General features: G+C 41.2%; 1 protein-coding gene across 6 annotated transcripts in view; it reads left to right on the top strand.

The window, feature by feature from the left end:
* Positions 1-26,959, top strand: part of LOC123992875 (A-kinase anchor protein SPHKAP-like) — a 159,465-nt gene that overhangs the window by 79,972 nt on the left and 52,534 nt on the right. The window contains exon 1 of one of the 6 annotated variants that reach the window (XM_046294482.1): positions 24,351-24,641. The exons of the other annotated variants lie outside the window; for them this stretch is intronic. Within the exon in view, the coding sequence (XP_046150438.1) occupies positions 24,607-24,641 (35 nt within the window). The 5' untranslated portion in view covers positions 24,351-24,606. Of the gene's footprint in view, positions 1-24,350; positions 24,642-26,959 lie in introns of those variants that run through there. 6 annotated transcript variants of the gene reach the window in all.

Raw genomic sequence — 26,959 nt, 5'->3', positions numbered from 1 at the left:
AGATGCTTGGACACACACACACACACACACACACACACACACACACACACACACACACACACACACACACACACACACACACACACACACACACACACACACACACACACACACACACACACACACACACACACACACACACACACACACACACACACACACACACACACACACACACACACGTCCTGCCCCCATCCCTCCACATACACACTCTCACTAGCAGATGCTTAATAGTTTTGATCTGATAAAGGACAGTCCATATCTCTATTGAAGGAGACAGTTAACGTTGACTGACTTGCACAGACAACAGGACGCCTGGGGAGCCCTGGCTCTGGCCATCTGCTCCTGGCACACAGCACACTGTCACACTGTTTACAGTTTTTTTCAATTGCTAACATGCATTGGTCAAAACTGAAGTCACATTATCAGTCAGCAAAACAGAACTGTATGTGGAGCAAACTGTGAATAATTTTTCATTGCTTTCACACAAAATACATTCAATGACCACATTCTCCCAAATCCATGAACTCTTTACTCATTCATACTCCACCACCTGCGAAACTATATATTTGCAGCACATGTTTTCAAATGCTAACACACTGTTTATAAAACTGTTAAAACACATTCAAAACAGAATGATGGCAAATGTTGTGCATTTCTGCAGTAACCAGATTGAAACATATAGAAAATCAGAAAATGTAATCATTCCGAACACAGCTGATAGCAATTTCAGCTGAAAGCCTACCCAAGTGTCCTGTTTTTAGTCTCGTTACCAAACAGACAAAAGAGGACGGCTTCGGAATGATTTAGTTTGGAAACATGGATCAAGGAAGACAGGTTGGTGGGGAAAGAAGAGTGTCAGGGAGACTGTGTGGAGGACAAAGGAGAGGAAGACCAAGAGCAGTGGTCTCTGATGAGATAAGGGCCACAATTATTGACCATGTTGTAAACCATGGTCTCTCTTTGAGAGAGGTCAGTTTAAGGGTGCAACCAAATCTGCAGTGTTCAACAGTTGCATCAATAGTACGAATGTGCATCCTTCAATGATAATTGAACTACATATTACAGTACAATACAGTATGTTCACATTTTTACATGTACTGACATTTTGAAATATATTGATTTTTTGTGTGTTTTTCAGTAGGATCCAAAGGTTACCTCCCACAGGAGGGAGAGGCAGAATATTATCAGATGTGTTGGAAATTGCCATTGTTGACATGGTAATTGGCAACAATGCAATAAAACTGCGGGAAATTTGGGACAGAGTGCTGGCAGACAATATCACTATTGGGAATGTGAATACGGTCAGCACAACGACAATTGCCAGAGAAACATAAAATAAGAGTCCTAGAGAGTCCTAGAGAAATATAAAATAAGAGTACTATACTATACATGTTGATGAGAACTAGAACCCTCACAGTACTGTACAGTATGAGTGATTATACTATACATGTTGATGAGAACTAGAACCCTCACAGTACTGTACAGTATGAGTGTTATACTATACATGTTGATGAGAACTAGAACCCTCACAGTACTATACAGTATGAGTGATTATACTATACATGTTGATGAGAACTAGAACCCTCACAGTACTGTACAGTATGAGTGTTATACTATACATGTTGATGAGAACTAGAACCCTCACAGTACTATACAGTATGAGTGATTATACTATACATGTTGATGAGAACTAGAACCCTCACAGTCACAGTACTGTACAGTATGAGTGATTATACTATACATGTTGATGAGAACTAGAACCCTCTATACATGTTGTACTGTACAGTATGAGTGTTATACTATACATGTTGATGAGAACTAGAACCCTCACAGTACTGTACAGTATGAGTGTTATACTATACATGTTGATGAGAACTAGAACCCTCACAGTACTGTACAGTATGAGTGTTATACTATACATGTTGATGAGAACTAGAACCCTCACAGTACTGTACAGTATGAGTGTTATACTATACATGTTGATGAGAACTAGAACCCTCACAGTACTGTACAGTATGAGTGTTATACTATACATGTTGATGATAGAACCCTCACAGAACAGTATGAGTGTTATACTATACATGTTGATGAGAACTAGAACCTTCACAGTACTATACAGTATGAGTGATTATACTATACATGTTGATGAGAACTAGAACCTTCACAGTACTATACAGTATGAGTGTTATACTATACATGTTGATGAGAACTAGAACCTTCACAGTACTATACAGTATGAGTGAGTATACTATACATGTTGATGAGAACTAGAACCTTCACAGTACTATACAGTATGAGTGAGTATACTATACATGTTGATGAGAACTAGAACCTTCTATACATGTAGAACTGTACAGTATGAGTGTTATACTATACATGTTGATGAGAACTAGAACCCTCACATTACTGTACAGTATGAGTGTTATACTATACATGTTGATGAGAACTAGAACCTTCACAGTACTATACAGTATGAGTGAGTATACTATACATGTTGATGAGAAATAGAACCTTCACAGTACTATACAGTATGAGTGATTATACTATACATGTTGATGAGAACTAGAACCCTCACAGTACTGTACAGTATGAGTGTTATACTATACATGTTGATGAGAACTAGAACCCTCACAGTACTATACAGTATGAGTGTTATACTATACATGTTGATGAGAACTAGAACCTTCACAGTACTATACAGTATGAGTGAGTATACTATACATGTTGATGAGAACTAGAACCTTCACAGTACTGTACAGTATGAGTGTTATACTATACATGTTGATGAGAACTAGAACCCTCACATTACTGTACAGTATGAGTGTTATACTATACATGTTGATGAGAACTAGAACCTTCACAGTACTATACAGTATGAGTGAGTATACTATACATGTTGATGAGAAATAGAACCTTCACAGTACTATACAGTATGAGTGATTATACTATACATGTTGATGAGAACTAGAACCTATACTATACATGTTGATGAGAACTAGAATACAGTACTATACAGTATGAGTGTTATACTATACATGTTGATGAGAACTAGAACCTTCACAGTACTATACAGTATGAGTGTTATACTATACATGTTGATGAGAACTAGAACCTTCACAGTACTATACAGTATGAGTAGAGTACTATACTATATACATGTTGATGAGAACTAGAACCTTCACAGTACTGTACAGTATGAGTGTTATACTATACATGTTGATGAGAACTAGAACCCTCACATTACTGTACAGTATGAGTGTTATACTATACATGTTGATGAGAACTAGAACCTTCACAGTACTATACAGTATGAGTGAGTATACTATACATGTTGATGAGAAATAGAACCTTCACAGTACTATACAGTATGAGTGATTATACTATACATGTTGATGAGAACTAGAACCCTCACAGTACTGTACTGTATGAGTGTTATACTATACATGTTGATAAGAACTAGAACCCTCACAGTACTATACAGTATGAGTGATTATACTATACATGTTGATGAGAAATAGAACCTTCACAGTACTATACAGTATGAGTGTTATACTATACATGTTGATAAGAACTAGAACCCTCACAGTACTGTACAGTATGAGTGTTATACTATACTTGTTGATAAGAACTAGAACCCTCACAGTACTGTACAGTATGAGTGTTATACTATACATGTTGATGAGAACTAGAACCCTCACAGTACTGTACAGTATGAGTGTTATACTATACATGTTGATGAGAACTAGAACCCTCACAGTACTGTACAGTATGAGTGTTATACTATACATGTTGATGAGAACTAGAACCCTCACAGTACTGTACAGTATGAGTGATTATACTATACATGTTGATGAGAACTAGAACCCTCACAGTACTGTACTGTATGAGTGTTATACTATACATGTTGATAAGAACTAGAACCCTCACAGTACTGTACAGTATGAGTGTTATACTATACATGTTGATGAGAACTAGAACCCTCACAGTACTGTACAGTATGAGTGTTATACTATACATGTTGATGAGAACTAGAACCCTCACAGTACTGTACAGTATGAGTGTTATACTATACATGTTGATGAGAACTAGAACCCTCACAGTACTGTACAGTATGAGTGTTATACTATACATGTTGATGAGAACTAGAACCCTCACAGTACTGTACAGTATGAGTGTTATACTATACATGTTGATGAGAACTAGAACCCTCACAGTACTGTACAGTATGAGTGTTATACTATACATGTTGATGAGAACTAGAACCCTCACAGTACTGTACAGTATGAGTGATTATACTATACATGTTGATGAGAACTAGAACCCTCACAGTACTGTACAGTATGAGTGATTATACTATACATGTTGATGAGAACTAGAACCCTCACAGTACTGTACAGTATGAGTGTTATACTATACATGTTGATGAGAACTAGAACCCTCACAGTACTGTACAGTATGAGTGTTATACTATACATGTTGATGAGAACTAGAACCCTCACAGTACTGTACAGTATGAGTGTTATACTATACATGTTGATGAGAACTAGAACCCTCACAGTACTGTACAGTATGAGTGTTATACTATACATGTTGATGAGAACTAGAACCCTCACAGTACTGTACAGTATGAGTGTTATACTATACATGTTGATGAGAACTAGAACCCTCACAGTACTGTACAGTATGAGTGTTATACTATACATGTTGATGAGAACTAGAACCCTCACAGTACTGTACAGTATGAGTGTTATACTATACATGTTGATGAGAACTAGAACCCTCACATTACTGTACAGTATGAGTGTTATACTATACATGTTGATGAGAACTAGAACCTTCACAGTACTATACAGTATGAGTGAGTATACTATACATGTTGATGAGAACTAGAACCTTCACAGTACTATACAGTATGAGTGATTATACTATACATGTTGATGAGAACTAGAACCCTCACAGTACTGTACAGTATGAGTGTTATACTATACATGTTGATAAGAACTAGAACCCTCACAGTACTATACAGTATGAGTGATTATACTATACATGTTGATGAGAACTAGAACCTTCACAGTACTATACAGTATGAGTGTTATACTATACATGTTGATAAGAACTAGAACCCTCACAGTACTGTACAGTATGAGTGTTATACTATACATGTTGATAAGAACTAGAACCCTCACAGTACTGTACAGTATGAGTGTTATACTATACATGTTGATAAGAACTAGAACCCTCACAGTACTGTACAGTATGAGTGTTATACTATACATGTTGATAAGAACTAGAACCCTCACAGTACTGTACAGTATGAGTGTTATACTATACATGTTGATGAGAACTGGAACCCTCACAGTACTGTACAGTATGAGTGTTATACTATACATGTTGATAAGAACTAGAACCCTCACAGTACTGTACAGTATGAGTGTTATACTATACATGTTGATGAGAACTGGAACCCTCACAGTACTGTACAGTATGAGTGATTATACTATACATGTTGATAAGAACTAGAACCCTCACAGTACTGTACAGTATGAGTGTTATACTATACATGTTGATAAGAACTAGAACCCTCACAGTACTGTACAGTATAAGTGTTATACTATACATGTTGATGAGAACTAGAACCCTCACAGTACTGTACAGTATGAGTGTTATACTATACATGTTGATGAGAACTAGAACCCTCACAGTACTGTACAGTATGAGTGTTATACTATACATGTTGATGAGAACTAGAACCCTCACAGTACTGTACAGTATGAGTGTTATACTATACATGTTGATGAGAACTAGAACCCTCACAGTACTATACAGTATGAGTGATTATACTATACATGTTGATGAGAACTAGAACCCTCACAGTACTGTACAGTATGAGTGTTATACTATACATGTTGATGAGAACTAGAACCCTCACAGTACTGTACAGTATGAGTGTTATACTACACATGTTGATTATACAGTACTGTACAGTATGAGTGTTATACACATGTTGATGAGAACTAGAACCCTCACAGTACTGTACAGTATGAGTGTTATACTACACATGTTGATGAGAACTAGAACCCTCACAGTACTGTACAGTATGAGTGTTATACTATACATGTTGATGAGAACTAGAACCCTCACAGTACTGTACAGTATGAGTGTTATACTATACATGTTGATGAGAACTAGAACCCTCACAGTACTGTACAGTATGAGTGTTATACTATACATGTTGATGAGAACTAGAACCCTCACAGTACTGTACAGTATGAGTGTTATACTATACATGTTGATGAGAACTAGAACCCTCACAGTACTGTACAGTATGAGTGTTATACTATACATGTTGATGAGAACTAGAACCCTCACAGTACTGTACAGTATGAGTGTTATACTACACATGTTGATGAGAACTAGAACCCTCACAGTACTGTACAGTATGAGTGTTATACTACACATGTTGATGAGAACTAGAACCCTCACAGTACTGTACAGTATGAGTGTTATACTATACATGTTGATGAGAACTAGAACCCTCACAGTACTGTACAGTATGAGTGTTATACTATACATGTTGATGAGAACTAGAACCCTCACAGTACTGTACAGTATGAGTGATTATACTATACATGTTGATGAGAACTAGAACCCTCACAGTACTGTACAGTATGAGTGTTATACTATACATGTTGATGAGAACTAGAACCCTCACAGTACTGTACAGTATGAGTGTTATACTATACATGTTGATAAGAACTAGAACCCTCACAGTACTATACAGTAGAATGTACTGTACAGTGATTATACTATACATGTTGATGAGAACTAGAACCCTCACAGTACTGTACAGTATGAGTGTTATACTATACATGTTGATGAGAACTAGAACCCTCACAGTACTGTACAGTATGAGTGTTATACTACACATGTTGATGAGAACTAGAACCCTCACAGTACTGTACAGTATGAGTGTTATACTACACATGTTGATGAGAACTAGAACCCTCACAGTACTGTACAGTATAAGTGTTATACTATACATGTTGATGAGAACTAGAACCCTCACAGTACTGTACAGTATGAGTGTACATGTGATGAGAACTAGAACCCTCACAGTATACAGTATGAGTGTTATACTATACATGTTGATGAGAACTAGAACCCTCACAGTACTGTACAGTATGAGTGTTATACTATACATGTTGATGAGAACTAGAACCCTCACAGTACTGTACAGTATGAGTGTTATACTATACATGTTGATGAGAACTAGAACCCTCACAGTACTGTACAGTATGAGTGTTATACTATACATGATAAGAACTGAATCACAAGTACAACTAGTTATACTATACATGTTGATCACAGTACTGTACAGTATGAGTGTTATACTATACATGTTGATGAGAACTAGAACCCTCACAGTACTGTACAGTATGAGTGTTATACTATACATGTTGATGAGAACTAGAACCCTCACAGTATTGTACAGTATGAGTGTTATACTATACATGTTGATGAGAACTAGAACCCTCACAGTACTGTACAGTATGAGTGTTATACTATACATGTTGATGAGAACTAGAACCCTCACAGTACTGTACAGTATGAGTGTTATACTATACATGTTGATGAGAACTAGAACCCTCACAGTACTGTACAGTATGAGTGTTATACTATACATGTTGATGAGAACTAGAACCCTCACAGTACTGTACAGTATGAGTGTTATACTATACATGTTGATGAGAACTAGAACCCTCACAGTACTGTACAGTATGAGTGTTATACTATACATGTTGATGAGAACTAGAACCCTCACAGTACTGTACAGTATGAGTGTTATACTATACATGTTGATGAGAACTAGAACCCTCACAGTACTGTACAGTATGAGTGTTATACTATACATGTTGATGAGAACTGGAACCCTCACAGTACTGTACAGTATGAGTGTTATACTACACGTTGTTGATGTGTTATTGTTGTAATTATTATTGCTGCGCTGGAATTTCAGGAATTAGATTTTTGTTTCAACCTTTTTTTTTTCACAAGTAAATTACTGTATGCAAAGATATAGAAAAAAATAAAGGTTATTGAAGCAAATTGCTGCAGTTCTGATTAATTCTTGTTACATATATTTTAGTACAGTCAATAAAGTGAAAAGGTGTTATTCTTAATCTATAATGAAATACTGATTGATGTGAAAAATCATTCAAACTTCAAAGAAAAAGGTGAATCATTTATGTAACGCTCCCTGTTGTTAGTGTTTTTTAGGTCAGTGTGTTATGAGTGACAATGTTATGCTTTCTGAGTGAGAATTGTTGACAGTGTTATGGTCGAACAAGCTTATTTTGAGACATGTATGAAGTGTTTTGGTGGTTTGAGTGAGTTTTGGAGGTGAGAATAACTGTTTGGCCAATATGCATGTTGGTAATGCAGACTGTGTGAAGAGTTTTGAAAAAGTGGCTTCAGTAATTGACCGATGCTTGTTAGCAATTGAAAAAAAACTGTAACACACTGTTACGCTAGAGCCCAGAGGAAGCAGCCGACGTGGATGGGTCGAGATGGACTCTGGTCCTTTTACCTAAAGGGGGAGGAGGGGAGGGGAGAGAAGAGAAGAGCAGTTAATTGATGTTAGGGAGAGAGCTCACCCTTCTGTCCCACTAGACCAGGAATCATCAACTACATTCAACCGCAGGACGGTTTTTCTTCAGCTGATATTCAGGGGGCCGGAACATAATCACAAATCATTTGTAGACTGCTGATTGACCACAGGAAGCCAAAACAGATACAATATTTGACTACATAATCATTTCAAAACTTCCTTACATTTGTATACCTTCACATATTTCTATTATGTGTGGGAATACTTTGGAACAGATTTCCCCCCCAAAAATAACTCTGTTGCTGGTGTTTTTACAGTCTTTTATGTCCAACATTTTTTTTTTTTTTTTTGCCACAAAAACTTGGGGGGGGGGGACAAATAAAATGACCAAACTGATGAGTTGGGGAACCCTGCAATAGAGCATCAGTCATATGCTGCTGGGCAGGTTAAACATCCTTTCATTGTAGTTTGACAAGAGGGTGAGAGGTGTTTGTGGAGAAGACAGTATTGTGTGTATGTGTGTGTGTGTGTGTGTGTGTGTGTGTGTGTGTGTGTGTGTGTGTGTGTGTGTGTGTGTGTGTGTGTGTGTGTGTGTGTGTGTGTGTGTGTGTGTGTGTGTGTGTGTGTGTGTGTGTGTGTGTGTGTGTGTGTGTGTGTGTGTGTGTGTGTGTGTGTGATTAGTTTATGTTCTGTGTGTGTGTGTGTGTGTGTGTGTGCTTGCATGTAGAGAACGTGTATACATGTGTATTTTATGAATGTTGTCCCATGATCTACACACACATATTGTGGTCTGACATAATGGTTTTGATTCATCATAGATGCTCATTCAGTCATGTCGTCAGTCATGTCGTACATGTCAGATCCCCCTTCAAACAACAAATAGTTGAAGACTTGCCACCTGGATAGAGAAGGACTCAACTTCAGTCCCAGAATAGGGTAGACCTGTGTTAGTTTAAGGGATTTAGCATATGTTTCGCTAATCCAATGTATTATAACCACCAGAATGCCAATTCATTGGTTTTACTCTATGGCTAGTATTTTTACAGAAGGATCTCTCTCTCTCTCTCTCTCTCAGATAAACACTAATTCTCAAGAACATTATTAGAATTTGAATCCATAATAACAAATGGTGTCTCTGCAGGTTAGCATTTAGCCAACCCACTCTCTTGCCAAGAGAATCACATCAAATCCAATAAGTATTTGCACTGAGGCACTGAGACGTGGACAATACACATTACTGGACCCGCATCAGATGTCAACACAAACACAGAAAAGGAAGAGAACGCAAACAAAGCAAACAAAAGGAGGGTGGATGGAAAATTAAACTCTTTAGAGGACAGAACAGAGAGTGAGTCAGCAGCACGTCGGACAGATGTTCCCCTCAGATTAATATTCTCACTCCCAGTGTGTGTGTGTGTGTGTGTGTGTGTGTGTGTGTGTGTGTGTGTGTGTGTGTGTGTGTGTGTGTGTGTGTGTGTGTGTGTGTGTGTGTGTGTGTGTGTGTGTGTGTGTGTGCGTGTGTGTGTGCGTGCGTGTGTGTGTGTGTGTGTGTGTGTGTGTGTGTGTGTGTGTGTGTGTGTGTGTGTGTGTGTGTGTGTGTGTGTGTGTGTGTGTGTGTGTGTGTGTGTGTGTGTGTGTTATGCTACCACGGACTCGCTATGTTGTCTGATTTCATGCCTCCTGAGCAGCGAGAATGGAAAGACCCCTCTCCTGCAGTCATGGCACTGTCACAAGATTTTAATAAATGATACTAACAAACGGGAATATCAGTCTCTCACCGGATGACGCGATGCATGCGGCAGCAACTGGGGCTAAATATAGCTCCACTCCCTCCCTCTTGCATGGCGAACAACAGCGATCACACTGTTTACGACCGGCGCCAATTTCTTTATGCATTTTTTAACTACTCTTTAGTTCTATAATGTCTTCTATAATGTCTCTTTCGGGCTTCAATTCACCCCTCCTGGCTTTGCTGTTGTTATGTACCCTAATCAGCACGTGTCCAATGGAAAACAGCATTGAGACAGAACTTTTTTCAGACATCCACCAACCGCCCATTCACTGTGGTCTTAATTGATCACAAATTTGATAGCAGACAATTAATAATTGAGCAGTGTTTGCTAATTAAGTCTTGGAGTGGGCTAGTGGAATACTCTATCCTGTTTCCTAAGGCACATGTAAATTGACACACCTGAGAAATAAGTGATGGGCGTGCTTGATTTCGATCTGCTTTAGATAGAGTCATTTCCTCTCCTGAAAAATGCTTGATCAGATTTCAGGCTGGCGTGTGTGTACATGCAAGCCCGTGTGTGTGTGTGTGTGTGTGTGTGTGTGTGTGTGTGTGTGTGTGTGTGTGCGTGTGTGTGTGTGCGTGCGTGCGTGCGTGCGTGCGTGCGTGCGTGCGTGCGTGCGTGCGAATACAAAAATACAAACACACAAATAGACTGTGACCTCCAACGTCATACTCTAGTTCAGACTGATCTCTCACTATTGTCTTGTGAGTGACTCTTCAGGCCTTTCAGAGTGTTACTGTCTACTGGATGAGAACGTCTATTATCTGTAAAAGGAAACTCATTAATGTAACACATCTCAGGACTCTAAAATAAAGGCTTATCATATCCAGACCCATTTTCAAAGCCTAATCCCTGGTCCCTTGCCTTATTCTTACCCCTTTTCAGAACCCATATTCTGGATAGTTCTCATGCTAGTGGTCTGCATCTCAAATGGCACCCTATTCCATATAGAGCAGTGCACTACTTTTGACCAGAGACGTAATAGGGAATATGACCCTTTGGGATACAGCCAAATCTATTTTGTCGATTGCTTTCTTGCTCTGTTTAATTCTGTTTTGTCTCACTATGGGTCTCCCATCCTCCCATCCGACTGCACCCGACACCTCTAAGCTTTTTCTTCCTGGGCAGTATTCATGTGGAACGCCTACTTTAGTCAGGGCAGACCAACCACCACACACACAACATGCACACAGAGACACATGCACTTGCTTGCAAGGACACCACACACACACACACACACACACGCACACACACACACACACACCGGCATGGTACACACCTCCCTATTTCTCTCAGGGGGAGATTTTCGACAAAAACACAACCTGTCTGTCCCACTAATCAGAGTAGAGGTGTGATTGATGGACAGTGAGCAGAGTGCCTCTGGTAGTGCTTTGGGCCTGCAGGTAGGCTGGCTGGCTGCTCATCGCTCTGCCTCCCTTGGCTCCATGCCATCCCCCCTGGCACTGCTTGTATGCTGCAGGCTGCAGAGACACTGACCACTGGGAGACGTACAGGGGAAGGGGGCGGGCGGGCAGGTGATCATGCAAGGGAGTGTTTAGGTAGTTGGACGGTAGGAATGTGACAATTGTCCTACTGGAGTAGAAGGAGGTGGAGGGGGGGGGGGTATGCTCATGTTTTATAGCCATTTCTACAAGGGCATTTGGAAGAGGATGTGGATAACTTACAACTGTTTTTGTCACAGTAAAACAGAGTGAGGACAGAGAAAGAGGGATGGAAATCATCATGTTGTGCCATGTGGAATAAATAGACAGGACACCAGTGATACAACGTCCATCCATGTCTGGGCATAAGGATCTGTCTCTGGTTCCAAAGGTTGCTTGTTCAAAAGTTGTTTCTGATATTTTTGTTTTAAGCCTACCCCAAACCTTAACCCATACCTTAACCATTTAGAGTTAATGCCTAAACGTGACCTTGGAAAGATACAGAGAACTCACCAAACACTTCGAAATTGGACATTTGGTACAACTTCGAATTTTGACGTTTGAGAAACATGGGAGAACGTCTAATTCTGACTTTAGACTGCTTGTTGATGCAACCTGCTAACATGTACAGTGTAATAAATATATGACTCAACTCTCTCAGAAACCGCTGTAAATGGGTCAACATTCAAGGTTTCTTAGGCAAGCACAGTGAATCACTCTATATCCTATCAGCTAAAGATACCAGGTACACGTGTACCTGCACGCACACACACACACACACACATCACACACGCACACGCATAAGCACACAAATCACATACATACATACATACACACAGTCACACACACACACCACCCAGGTATACTGGATATTACATCCATCTCCAAGGATGGGGCTTGGAGGCAGCAGCAGAGCAAACATGTACTGATGAAGAAATAGCATATTCGTTCCTGATTAGTTGAATCATAATAACAGGAGATCGGCTCTACCCTATCCTAGCTGCGTTTCCTCACCTATGTAACCAATAGCTATTTTATTATTTCCAGAACGTTAACCTCTAATATGCCATAGCAATTATGCACGTTCATGTCAAATTTCAGACATGTTTATTGCCATGTGTTTTTGCAGTGCATTCAAAGGCTACAGCCTAATTTGCTGTATCTCAAATTCCACCCTATTCCTATAGAGCACTATGCACCCTGGTAAAAAGTAGGGCACTATTACTATATAGGGAATAGGGTGCCCTTTGGGACATACCCCATGACTGCCTACAATATTTTAGTGAGCTTGGTTAACATTTAGAAGGAGCATTCCGTTTTCTCTTCATAATCCTTATTGCTACATGGTCGGTAGTATAATGAAACCACGGGCTGCTCTTGGAAATGAAGTGGTTAGAAAGATAATAATTGATTTGGGGAGTCAAAGCAACCTGGTATTCCATTTTGGTTTCCATGTTGATTCTAAACCTTAATGAAGTTTTCCGTGGCTGTCTAGCGTACTTTCTCCTCTGCTTAGAAACTGATCGCTGAATGATTAGTTGATAAGATTCTGAACTGCAGACTGAGCCCTGTTATGAACATAAGGCTTAAATGCCTCAAAGGACTTCTCATATATAACATCCATGCACATGTTTAAAGACAAAGACGCGAGAAATTGACAGAAAATGCTTGTGTTGGTGTTTTATACCTCTGAATCATGGTAGCACACCATTGTGGGTGTGTTGTTGTAAAGAAAGGACAGGGGGAAACTGTGCAGTGAAGATGTACACACTACTTGTGTATGTATGTATGTGTGTTTGTGTGTATCCATGCATGCATGTACAGTGCTTTCAGAAAGTATTTATACCCCATGACTTATTCCATAGTCATCTTGGGTATGTCTGTATCAGCTTTACACATCTGGATTTGGGGATTTCCTCCCATTCTTCCTTGCAGATCTCCTGAAGCTCTGTTTAATTAGATGGGGAGTCTTTCCACATACTTTCTATGGGAATCAAGTCTAGACTTTGGTTGGGCCACTCAAGGTCTTTCACATTTTTGTTCTGAAGCCATTCCAGCATTACTTTGGTTGTATGCTTGAGTCATTTCCACTCTAAGGTTGTTTGCACTCTGAAGCAGATTCTCATCAAGGATTTTCCTGAATTTGGCTCCATTCATTGCTCCCTTTATTCTCACCCGCCTCCCAGTCTCTGCCACTGAAAAGCATCCCCATAGCATGATGCTGCCACCACCATGCTTCACGCTAGGGATGGTGTTCGACAGGTGATGATCGTGCCTGGTTTTCTCCAGACATAGCACTTTGCATTCAGGCCAAAGAGTTATGATCTCAGAGTCTTTCACATGCCTTTTTGCAAACTCCAGGCATGCTGTCATGTGCCTTTTTCTCAGGATTTCTGTAGTCTGGTAACTCTCCCATAAAGCCCAGATTGGTGAAGTTCTGTAGAGGTTCTCCCATCACAGCCAAGGAACTCTGTAGTTATGTCAGAGTGGTCGTTGTGTTCTTGGTCACCTCCCTGATCGAAGGTCCTTCTTGCCCGGTTGCTCAGTTTGGTCAGGCAGTCAGCTCCAGGCAGAGTCTGGGTAGTTCCATATTTTTTAATTTCCCAATGATGAGAACCACTGTGCTCTTGGAAACTTACAACACTCCAGCAACAGCTTTATACCCTTCCCCAGATATACAGTGGTTTGCGAAAATATTCACCCCCTTGGTATTTTTCCTATTTTGTTGCCTTACAACCTGGAATTAAAATATTTTTGTGAGGGTTTGTATCATTTGATTTACACAACATTCCTACCACTTTGAAGATGCAAAATAAAAAAGGCAATACTTTCTAGAGTCATGTTTTGCAGCAATTACAGCTGCAAGACTCTTGGGGTATGTCTCTATAAGCTTGGCACATCTAGCCATTGGGATTGTTGTCCCATTTTTCAAGGCAAAACTGCTCCAGCTCCTTCAAGTTGGATGGGTTCCGCTGGTGTACAGCAATCTTTAAGTCATACCACAGATTCTCAATTGGATTGAGGTCTGGGCTTTGACTAGGCCATTTCAAGACACTTAAATGTTTCCCCTTAAAACGCTTAAGTGTTGCTTTAGCAGTATGCTTAGGATCATTGTCCTGCTGGAAGGTGAACCTCCGTATTAGTCTCAAATCTCTGGAAGACTGAAACAGGTTTCCCTCAAGAATTTCCCTGTATTTAGCGCCATCCATCATTCCTTCAATTCTGACCAGTTTCCCAGTCCCTGCCGATGAAAAACATCCCCACAGCATGATGCTGCCACCACCATGCTTCACTGTGGGGTTGGTGTTCTCGTGGTGATGAGAGGTTATTGGGTTTGCGCCAGACATAGCGTTTTCCTCGATGGCAAAAAAGTTGTTTGGGAAGTCTCCCACATGCCTTTTGACCAACACCAAACGTGTTTGCTTATTTGTTTCTTTAAGCAATGGCTTTTTTCTGGCCACCCTTCCATAAAGCCCAGCTCTGTGGAGTGTACAGCTTAATGTGGTCCTATGGACAGATAGTCCAATCTCCGCTGTGGAGCTTTGCAACTCCTTCAAGGTTATCTTTGGTCTCTTTGTTGCCTCTCTGATTAACCTCCTTGCCTGGTCCGTGAGTTTTGGTGGGCGGCCCTCTCTTGGCAGGTTTGTTGTGTTGCCATATTTTTTATAACCCAAACCTGATCTGTACTTCTTCACAACTTTGTCCCTGACCTGTTTAGAGAGCTCCTTGGTCTTCATGGTGCCGCTTGCTTAGTGGTGTCGCAGACTCTGGGGCCTTTCAGAACAGGTGTATATATACTGAGATCATGTGACACTTAGATTGCACACAGGTGAGCTTTATGTAATTAATTATGTGACTTCTGAAGGTAATTGGTTGCACCAGATCTTATTTAGGGGCTTCATAGCAAAGGGGGTGAATACATATGCACACCACTTTTCCATTTTCTATATTTTTATTTATTTTTTAAACAGGTTATTTTTTCATTTGACTTCACCAACTTGGACTATTTTGTGTATGTCCATTACATAAAATTAAAATAAAATCAAAATCCATTTAAATTACAAATGGGAATACTTTGCAAGGCACGGTATGCCTCATCACAATTCACAAATCTCGAAGGTCTACGGATAGTTCCTTGGACTTCATGGTATAGTTTTTGATTTGTCATGCACTATCCAATGTGGGACCTTATATAGACAGGTGGGTTTCTTTCTAAATCATGTCCAAATCATTGAATAGACCACATGTGGACTCCAATCAAGTTGTAGTGACGTTTCAAGGATGATCAATTGAAAATGGATGCACCTGAGCTCAATTTGGAGTGTCATGGCAAACGGGTGTCAATACTTATGTAGATGTATTTTATTTGAATTGAACCTTTATTTAACTAGGCAAGTCAATTAAGAACAAAATCTTATTTACAATGACGGCCTACCAAGAGGTGGAAGGACTCCTGTCCGGACAGAAGCTGGGATAAAAAAATCAAATATAGGACAAAACACACGTCACAACAAGAGAGACACCACAACACTACACAAAGAGAGACCTAAGACAACAACACAACATGGTAGCAACACAGCACAACATGGCATCAGCACAACACGGTAGGAGCACAAACATAGTAAAAACATTGTTAGGCACAGACAACAGCACAGAAAGGCAAAAAGATAGAGACAACAATACATCACAAGTGTCCATGGTCGTTTTTGAATGTAGAGATGGAGATTAAACTGTCCAGTTTGACTGGTTGTTGCAGCTCGTTCTCATCGCTAGCTGCAGCAAACTGAAAAGAGGAGTGGCGCATGGATGTGTGGTTTTTTTTTGGGAGGGGGGGGGGTCTCTAACAGATTGTAACTGGCAGAATTAGAGAATGAGGGTTGCAGTAGGTATCTCAGATAGGGGGAAGTGAGGCCTAAGAGGATTTTATAAATAAGCATCAACCAGTGGGTCTTGCGCCAGGTGTACATAGACGACCAGTTTACAGAGGAGTATAGAGTGCAGTGATGTGTCCTATAAGGAACATTGGTGGCAAATCTGATGGTCGAATGGTAAAGAATATCTAGCCGCTCGAGAGCACCCTTACCTGCCGATCTATAAATTACGTCTCCATAATTTAGCACGGGTAGGATGGTCATCTGAATCAGGGTTAGTTTGGCAGCTGGGGTGAAAGAGGAGCAATTACAATAGAGGAAACCACTTCGAGATTTAACCTTAGCCTGCAGCTTTGATATGTGCTGAGAGAAGGACAGCGTACTGTATGAGTACTTGTATGAAGTACTTGTATGAGGTGACTACTTCAAGCTCTAAACACTAAGAGGTACTAATCACAACGGTGGGGCAGGAGGGGGGCATCCTTCTTACCAAACCACATGACCTTTGTTTTGGAGGTGAACAACAATGGCAGAGAAAGCTTGCTGGACACTAAGAAAGCTTTGTTGTAGAGCATTTAACTCGAAATCCAAGAAGGGGTCAGCTGAGTATAAGACTGTATCACCTGCATATACATGAATGAGAGAGCTTCCTGCTGCCTGAGCTATGTTGTTGATGTAAATTGAGAAGACAGGTGACAGACAGTGGCTGAGAGAGCAGATGTTCTGACTTTACACATTGCGCTCTTTGAGAGAGGTAGTTAGAAAACCAGGCCAAAAACTCCTCAGAGACAGCAATACTCCTTATCCGACCCAAAAGAATGGAATGGTCTACCGTATCAAAAGCTTTCGCCAAGTCAATAAAAATAGCAGCACAACATTGCTTAGAGTCAAGGGCAGTGGTGATATAATTTAGGACCTTTTAAGATTGTTGCAGTGACACATCCACATCCGATGAGATATTTCTGAATTTCAATTTCAATAAATTTGCAAAAATGTTTTAAAATGTTTTCACTTTGTCATTATGGGCTATTGTGTGTAGATGGGTGAGATAATTTAAAAAAAATCAATTTTGAATTCAGATTGCAACACAAGAAAATGTGGAATAAGGGGTATGAATACTTTCTGAAGATACTGTATGTCCGCATCAGTGTGCATACAGTGATGTCTAGGATTAAGTAGACTTAAAGTTTCCTCCTTCCGTTTCAATGGCATCCTAGGAGGATTAAAGGGGACAGGCGATAATCAGTGTCGAAAAGAGAGAGTCTCAAATGAGCGTCGTAGCCTAGTGTTCTGTTGTACTAGTCCTGACTTGGCTTGACTCTGGGCTCTGACTGAGCTTGGTCTCAGCATGAACAGCCACCAGCCGGAAGCACAAGCTGTCACCAGCCACTACCGTAATGAAACCTCCTTCCTTTACCATCCCCTATACCAGCTACCAAAACCCCAACCCCCCACCCCTCTAGCAGTCACTGTACGGTACATACTGTACCTCTCATTCACTTTACTACTATTTACCCACCAACACTCCACAGCTCCTAATGTAACGCCACCATTGACAGTATCACCCCCTGCCACCTACTGTGTACCCACCGCCAACACTCCCCACCTTCCAACCTCCTGTCTCACTGCCTCTCCAGACAGGCCATTGGATGAATGTCAAATATTGACCTGAGCTCGTGAAATCAAGTTGATCCTCCCACTCATCCCAAACCTTTATGTACAATAGTGACAACAGTGTCAGCGAAGGCCTCTCACCCAGACCCTCACTAACCTCTCCATATGATTATAATAATAATAATTATCATCTCTGCTAATCACATCCTCTGCACATTATTCGACGTAAACAGGTGACGAGATGCAGAGGACCAATCATGTGAATGTGCAGGTATAACTGCAGAGAGAGGGGAGCGTGATTAGACTGATTAATGATGTCATTAGCCATAATTGCGGCCGGTATCAATGAGCTCCCATGTGCCGTTTATGTAATGCTGAAATGCACTGTTCCATGCCACCGTGCGTAAATTTGGGCGTGCATGATAGGTGTGAAATCGATAGAATGGCCATAAAATGCTAAAGTCCATCTTTCGGTGAAGCTCCGATTTCGTGCGTCATTGAACTCTGCGTAGAATAGTTTTTCTCTCCCCCATTTGCATATTTCTCAGAGAAAGGTGGCAGTCATTGGAATGTCAGTAATATCCATAACGGTCTTGTCTGTCCGTGTAATCTTCCATCCAGGGTGCGTACACACGCACACACACACACACGCACGCACGCACGCACGCACGCACACACACACACACACACACACACACACACACACACACACACACACACACACACACACACTCACACTCACACTCACACTCCATTGTGAAACTCTTATTAGTAAAGTCTTCTTTTTGTCCTTTGATGAGGGGATAAAAGCCAGATCACATCAACTGGAGAGATGTGATGGAAATAATAGTCAACTTAATACTCTCCTGTTAGTCCAAGCAGTCGCAAATCCTTTTTTAACAAGCACGGCCACACACATACACACAAATAGGCGCACAAGCACTCATGCGCACACACAAATAAGAGTGTAAACACACACACACATACGCAGACAGACACACACACACTTTTACAATTGTCTATTTATTGCTGTTTTCCTATCCTTCAATTACTCTCTTTTTCCACAAACAACCATCTTCTGCCTACAAAACAGTAACCAAATCAAACCATGTGAAACCATCGACATATTGCATCTCTTCTAACTGAGGAAAGCTAATTATCATTTGAAAGACCCAGTACAGTCAAAAACATGATTTACCTGGGTTTTATATATATTTTCACACTATGAGGTTGGAATAATAATGTGAAGTTGTGGAAAGTATAATGATGCCATTTTAGTGTAAGAGCTGTTTGAAAAGACCGTCAGAGGTTTCCGCTTCTTTTGTTGGGATGGAGTTTTGGCCAGACAGGCAGTAAATCAGTTAGTAGACCAATAAGAAAGAGAGTTCCACACCTCTCTGCCAACAACAGCTAGTTTTCACTCAGACCAAACCCAAACAGTCCTAGCTAAATTCTTGCTTGAGAAATTGCTCTTCGCTAAGAAGCCATTTTTGTTTATTTTTGTACAATTTAATTGAAATCAATCAAACTAAGTTACTTGTTACCCAGAAATGATTTGATTTTGAGATACAAATCTCTGCATTGGATCATTTAAATGTATAGCATTACTGTAGATGCCATTGCCATGAGCAACCACTCACCACCCAGTAAGAAATGTTCTTAACCTTCCCTTTACAGTAGCATGTGTTGTGTGTGTCCTCTGGTCCCAGGGGTGAAGGGTCAAACCCCCAGTACTCCTAATGTCCCATAAATATTTCTGTCTGTGTCACATCCACTCAGACTCATTTTGAAACCACTGTAGTCTGTCTCTCCTTTGATTATTCTCTCTCACACTCTGCCTTTAGCATCTTTCTCTCTCTAGATATAAACATGTCTGCCTGCCTCTTCTCTCTCTGCCTCTTCCCTCACTCTTTCTCTCACTCTACCTCTCTCTCTCCTTTTTGCATGTACACATATTTTTCCTACTCCAATCGTGCGTTCCTGTTATGTACCCAGCCAGATTTTAAAATAGCTCATCTGTGACAGGGCTTTGACAGTGAGAGCACTCTCTGGCTGATTTGTTCTCATTTCCACACTGAAATGCTTTGCTCCTACTGGCTCACTCTGATGTGGTTCTGTGTTGATGATGGCGATGAGATGATTTGAGTGGTTGCTTTAATCTTTGCCGTTCCTTCTATATTTAAAAAAAAAGAAAAGACCTGATGGAATTGTTCCCTTTAAATGGCTTTGGGATTAGGAGGGAGGGGGAGGGAGGGAGGGAGGGAGGGGAGGGAGGGAGGGAGGGAGGGAGGGAGGGAGGGAGGGAGGGGGAGGGAGGGAGGGAGGGAGGGAGGGAGGGAGGGAGGGAGGGAGGGAGGGAGGGGGAGGGAGGGAGGGAGGGAGGGAGGGAGGGAGGGGGAGGGAGGGAGGGAAATGGAGAAGGATAGCGATAGGGGAAATATGGAGAGAAAGAGAGAAGAGAGAGAGAGAGAGAGAGAGAGAGAGAGAGAGAGAGAGAGAGAGAGAGAGAGAGAGAGAGAGAAAGTAAAGACAAGGTAAAAAGACATGGGGTCCTGTCTACTCTGAGGCAGACCATCAGTACCCTCTTAGAAAAGAGAGTGCTATCTAGAACTTAAAAGGGTTCTTAGGCTGTCCCCATTTGTAATATTTAGTTCCATGTAGAGCCCTTTCTACAGAGGGTTCTACCTGGAACCAAAAAGGGTTCTACATGGAACTTAAAAGGGTTCTTATACAGGGAAAGAACCCTTTTGGAATGCTTTTTTCTAAGAGTGTAGTGTCAGTTGTGTTGGATATGTATGAGTGGCCAGTGGGCAAACTTGTGGCATGGGGAATTCTAAAAGGCCTATGTGAACAGCTCAATGTTCACACACACCCTGACTGTCTGTCTGACTGATTGTCAGCCTGTGGCTGACCACTATCACTCACAGTCTAACACACAGATAAACATACACACACACACACACACTCACAGCTGTCACTCACAACACTCGCTGACTGATTCGAATGTGAGGGACAGCGCTAACCGCTAGCCAATGCAGTCTAATGATCTGACCACTCTGCCACTCTGTCTGTCTGTGAAGAGGACAACACGTCTGGTCTGACTGACAGACACCCACGGCTAATGGCAGAGGGGAAACAAAGCCTGTGAACAACAGGAAGTAGCTGTATTTGAATACAAACAGCTATACTTACAAACAGCTACGGCCTGTGTCATGAATACTAACACCTGTCTGACTGAGAGAAAGGTGTTTGAGAGATGTGTTTGTTTGGAGAGAAACATGACTGGAGAGAGCAGTAGGGATTGTGATAGAGTGGTAGTAGTCATAGGGACTGACGGGGCATTTATAGCCCTAAATCACAAATATTTATTTGGCATGGTGGAAGCGGTGTAGCAGTGTTTAACAGCGTGCGTGTGTGTATGTGTGTGTGTGTTTGTATGCTTGCGTGCATGCCTGACTGTGCGTGTGTGTGTTCGGCCACACTGGTGCAGGTGAAATAGAAGGGAGACAGAGGGCTACGTTAACTTGTAGAATACAATAATGTCTCTGTCTACTGCAGTTTGGACCACTTGTCTTTGGTAATAAAGGTTGAAGGAAAATTACTATTCCTGCAGAGTAGATGGGATGGGAGTGTGTGTGGGTTGAGGTGTGTGCTTGAGTGGAAGGCGAGACGAGGTGACTAGGGAGCCTTTTGTGTGTGTGTGTGTGTGTGTGTGTGTGTGTGTGTGTGTGTGTGTGTGTGTGTGTGTGTGTGTGTGTGTGTGTGTGTGTGTGTGTGTGTGTGTGTGTGTGTGTGTGTGTGTGTGTGTGTGTGTGTGTGTGTGTGTGTGTGTGTGTGTGTGTGTGTGTGTGTGTGTGAGTGAGTGAGTGAGTGAGTGAGTGAGTGAGTGAGTGAGTGAGTGAGTGAGTGAGTGAGTGAGTGAGTGAGTGAGTGAGTGAGTGAGTGAGTGAGAGAGAGAGAGAGAGAGAGAGAGAGAGAGAGAGAGAGAGAGAGAGAGAGAGAGAGAGAGAGAGAGACTTCCAGTATGACTTACCCAGAGGGGAACAGCAAGGTCACTTCACACTGCTTGTCCTCTATGCAGCATGGGGACTAGGGAGATTGCCCCTCAGGCTACAGTACAGTTGAACATACGGCTGTGATGGTGATGAATTTGGGGACTCACAATTAATCTTACTAGATTTACCTTGGTTTGACTGTGGCTTAGATTTATGACTATGGTGACACTGTGAAGAGGTAACTGTAGCAGCCTATGTAGAACATCCATTTACAATACAACATTTGGCAATATAATTTATATGTCACAATTTACAAGTCTATTTTTATGTGGAGAATGTGACACATTTACAGTACATCTAACACATACACAACAAAACAAGCTACAGCCTGTCAGGACCCTAGGCCCTGCTCTCTACATGACATTCAACCCTCCAACACTCTCACACGCAAACATATACACACACAGGCACACACATCCACACCTCCCTCTGCAGACTAATGGTCCTATTACCCTGAAAGGTCGGTTAAATCTCCTAGCACAAGGAGGAGAGGGGGGGCGTATTGCAGTGGCCATCGGGTAAAGAGAGCAACATTGCATGTCACTCTGGCTGCTCGCTTTGGAGTGACTGAGGCACCAATTGGTATTCATGAAGAATCCTTAAGATGTTGTTTTCTCAGAATTCCCCCACTGATCATTTCAGCACGGCAATGTGTGTGTGTGTGTGTGTGTGTGTGTGTGTGTGTGTGTGTGTGTGTGTGTGTGTGTGTGTGTGTGTGTGTGTGTGTGTGTGTGTGTGTGTGTGTGTGTGTGTGTGTGTGTGTGTGTGTGTGTGTGTGTGTGTGTGTGTGTGTGTGTGTGTGTGTGTGTGTGTTGGGGGTAAAGATAGGGCGGTGGCTTTTTTTATACATCAAAACAGGGGTAAAATTGCAGTCATTGTGACAAATAGACACCATAGCTCCACAGGGCTATTATTGGTCTTTATAAAGTGAATGATATAAGAACAGTAGGCAAAGACAGGAGGGAAGGTTCGCTTGTTATTAGGATTCATACATGTATGAAAAATCAAGTTGCTACGTGACCACAAATGACTTAGGCCACGTTCCTCAGTTAAGGCCGAGGCGACGCAAAAACAAACGGTGGCTTGCCACGTCATCGACCGTGTCATCGACTGACAAATTGCTATAACAGCTGATACTTAAAACACCTATCCAGGCGTTGTCAGATCTTTCAGGCGTCAGCAACATCTAAGCTATGGAAGGCAGCCTTAGCTTCCTCTGCTATCTACATTGAGTGAGATCAAGCAGTGAGATATTGAATGACATAGATAGGCTACTCTGATATTCTAGGCTTCCTCTGAGCTCTGTCACAGAGCAGTTTCCATCAGAGCTATTAAAGTAGATGTGTCCTGTTGCCTTGGCATCAGGTCTAGATCAGGCCCTGTTGTGATATAGGGCATATCCTGGTCAACAGATACATTGGTCTGTCTGACCTTGTGCTGCCTGCTGTGGTTCAGGAGCTGACAACTGTACTGACACCAGTGGATTACTTCAACCATCCTTTGTTCAACCCTTTTTAAAAGGGGAAAACACCCTTGAGGTCGAACACTTCTTTTGAGAGTGTGACCTTGTCTTAACAATGTTGCATGTGAAATAAGATTAGAACTGTAAAGCAATCTAATATTGTTATTTTATGGTAAGTAAGGAGCAAGACATAATTCAGCCTCCTACCAATAGCCTAATAAAATACAGAGGCTTTATTTTGTGCCCATGATGAAAATGTAGAGAAGGGTTATTTGTCTCTTATCTTCAGCAGCTCTTTTCCTTTTGTTAAGGGGAATCTATTGTGTGTGTATGTTTGTGTGTGCCTGCGAGTCTTTGCTTGTGTGTTTTATATATATATATATATATATATATATATATATATATATATATATATATATATATATATATATATATATATATATATATATACAGAGAGAGACAGAGAGAGAGAGAGAGAGAGAGAGAGAGAGATATGCTGGGAGAGGCTATGCTCCCGCTCCTCTTCAAGCGGACTTTCATTTTGCTGCTGGCTGCGCGCTGTTAATGACCGTAGTATACACACTCGCCCTATGAAGTCACGGTAGCGTCACGGTAGCGCTGGAATTTCTCCTCTCCTCAGTACGGGGATGTGCATCTGGACAGGACTGTGTCCTCGCGACAGCGACGCGCCGCATTCCTCCGCTCCTCTCCTACAGAGGACGTAAAACCCCAGGCTCCGGTAGCTTATCTTGGACGGGATGGCCGGTGCTAAGTGCCTTCTGAAGACGCCGAGGTATGTGTACGGAGCGTGTTAATTAATACCGCGACTGTTGCGAGAGTTTAAACCAATTGCAGATTATCCTTCAATTGAATGGTCCCGTATTGACTGTAAATAAATGTTAGCCTATCTAACCTTTTTTCGTTGCAATGCAATTGGTTGCTTATGTGTAAATGACAAACCTGCAATAATGTAGCCTAAATACGGTAACACTGTTTTGAATTGTATTTTTTGGTACAGTAGCCTGTACCAGCACAGCCTGCACAGAGCAGTAGCCTGTATCAGCACAGCCTGCACAGAGCAGTAGCCTGTATCAGCACAGCCTGCACAGAGCAGTAGTTTAAACAAGTGCTGTGCTCCAGCTCTCAAACTGTCGACTCAGAGGACATTAGGAAAAATATACAACTGAAGCAGGAAAACACAAGATCGATAATAATCTAGCCAATAAATGGAATTAAAATTTTCCAAAGATTATGCATTTCATCCGTCTACGTATTTTAAGTATCAATGGATTTTAATAGCCTAGACTACTAAATATGTGTTATGATTATTTGAATTATGAAAAAATTGTGTAAGCACTGTGTCGTGCAGCTAACCAAAAATGCCCACTTTGCGTGTGTGGTGCCACGCATTTGGAGACATAGCCTAACCATCTTGGTTCACTTCAATGGGCAATACAGAGTAGCCTAAAGACAAACAAATGTCAATCAATGCATAACCTAATACTTCATGCATTAATTTGATCGGTTTGCCAGGGGCAGACTGGGACAAGAATTCAGCCTTGGCATTTTATCAACACCAGCCCACATCACTGAGCATGGAGCCAATTCACCCCCCTTCTCTGGTGTCACTCTGCTTCTTCTTGTTCTCTGTCTGTCGGTCTGTCTGTCAGCTTAAGTCACAATGCCTATAGGCTTACATTATAAAAGCCAAGCTAACGACTTAGGCAATGTTATAAATTAGTGCCTGTCATATGCCCTGGCGATTTTAGCATGTAAATCGTGGTGGGGCAAAAAAAATAATGTGGGATGCATGCCAGCAAAGCCACTACACAACACTAGACAATACATTCATTGCGCTATACCACTGCTACACCTGGCTATCAGCGGAGCCTTGTCTGGCAGCGAAACAGTTCATTCAGCCTCATTTACTACCTTTAAAAAAACATAGCTGATATGGCTGACTTGCTTAAACAAATGTGGTTTCTACTGACAATTGAGATGTACAAACTATGGCATAAGGGGACGACAAGCGGATAAGAGGCAATCCGTAATTTTGATTAAGACAATAATGAGCGAGCTAGGACGGACTAGTCAATATAACTATTTGTTCAGCACTTTTGAAATGTACAGTGACAGAATTCAGAACATGGGCAGTTCTTACAGTGTTCTCCCTGTACACCAAGTCTGAACTGTAGGATAAATAAAGGGGGCATATAAGCAGACAATGAGAGCTCTTACAATAATCGATGATTACATTTCTCAAAAACAGGTCATAGGCCACATGTGCACCACCACGACAGAACAGTTGGCGAAATTAAGAGGTGAAAATAGACCAAATTATTAGGGTGAGGCACATGGGCTACTTTCTTAGCTACAGTAAACATATCACATAATTTATGCAGCAGCATACAAGACATGTTTGGACTCACCTTGTTGTGCTGTGCTCACTTGAACAGGAAGGTGGCGCGGCGTTCCTTCGTGGGAAAATTTTATCATCAAACTTTTGACATCAAAGTCTGGCATTCTCTGGATTTATGGTGCTTTCAAGACAACTGGGAACTCTAGAAAAAAAAATTTGAATCATGATGACGTCAGTGATCTTCAGGTCGTAGCTCTAGAAAGAGACCCGAGTTCCCATATTTACATTCTGATTTACATTCTGAACATATTTTTCCAGTCGGAGCTTGTTTTTCCAGAGTTTCCAGTTGTCTTGAACTCACTAAAGTCAGATTCTGCAGTTCCGGAGTTAAGTTGTTTTGCGCGCAGCACAAGTCATTCTTCATTGACAGCATGGACAATTTTAAATGTTTATCATTTTAAGCTTGGAAAAGAGACCCTTAAATCTTAGACTTGGGACCCCCACAGCCACTCTACTGACTAGCAGGCTAATGATCGCTTTGCAATGCTTGCAGTTAGCCACTCATTGTTGAATTTGCTATTTCCAACTTGTTGTGTAATGTTTATGTCCAATGGTCGATGAGCACCGATATGTTTTATCTATAATTTCTCTTCATTATTTCTCTTCATATGACAAGGATTAAAAATGATTTGCCAGTAGATTGTCGTCTTGATTCATCATGATGACTGCTAGTTAAGATAGAAAGTATGATG

The sequence above is a fragment of the Oncorhynchus gorbuscha genome, linkage group LG13 (assembly GCF_021184085.1).
Source record: "Oncorhynchus gorbuscha isolate QuinsamMale2020 ecotype Even-year linkage group LG13, OgorEven_v1.0, whole genome shotgun sequence".
Taxonomy (NCBI): Eukaryota; Metazoa; Chordata; class Actinopteri; order Salmoniformes; family Salmonidae; genus Oncorhynchus; species Oncorhynchus gorbuscha.
The sequence above is the reverse complement of the archived record's forward strand: the minus strand, read 5'-3'. Positions and strand labels throughout refer to the sequence as shown.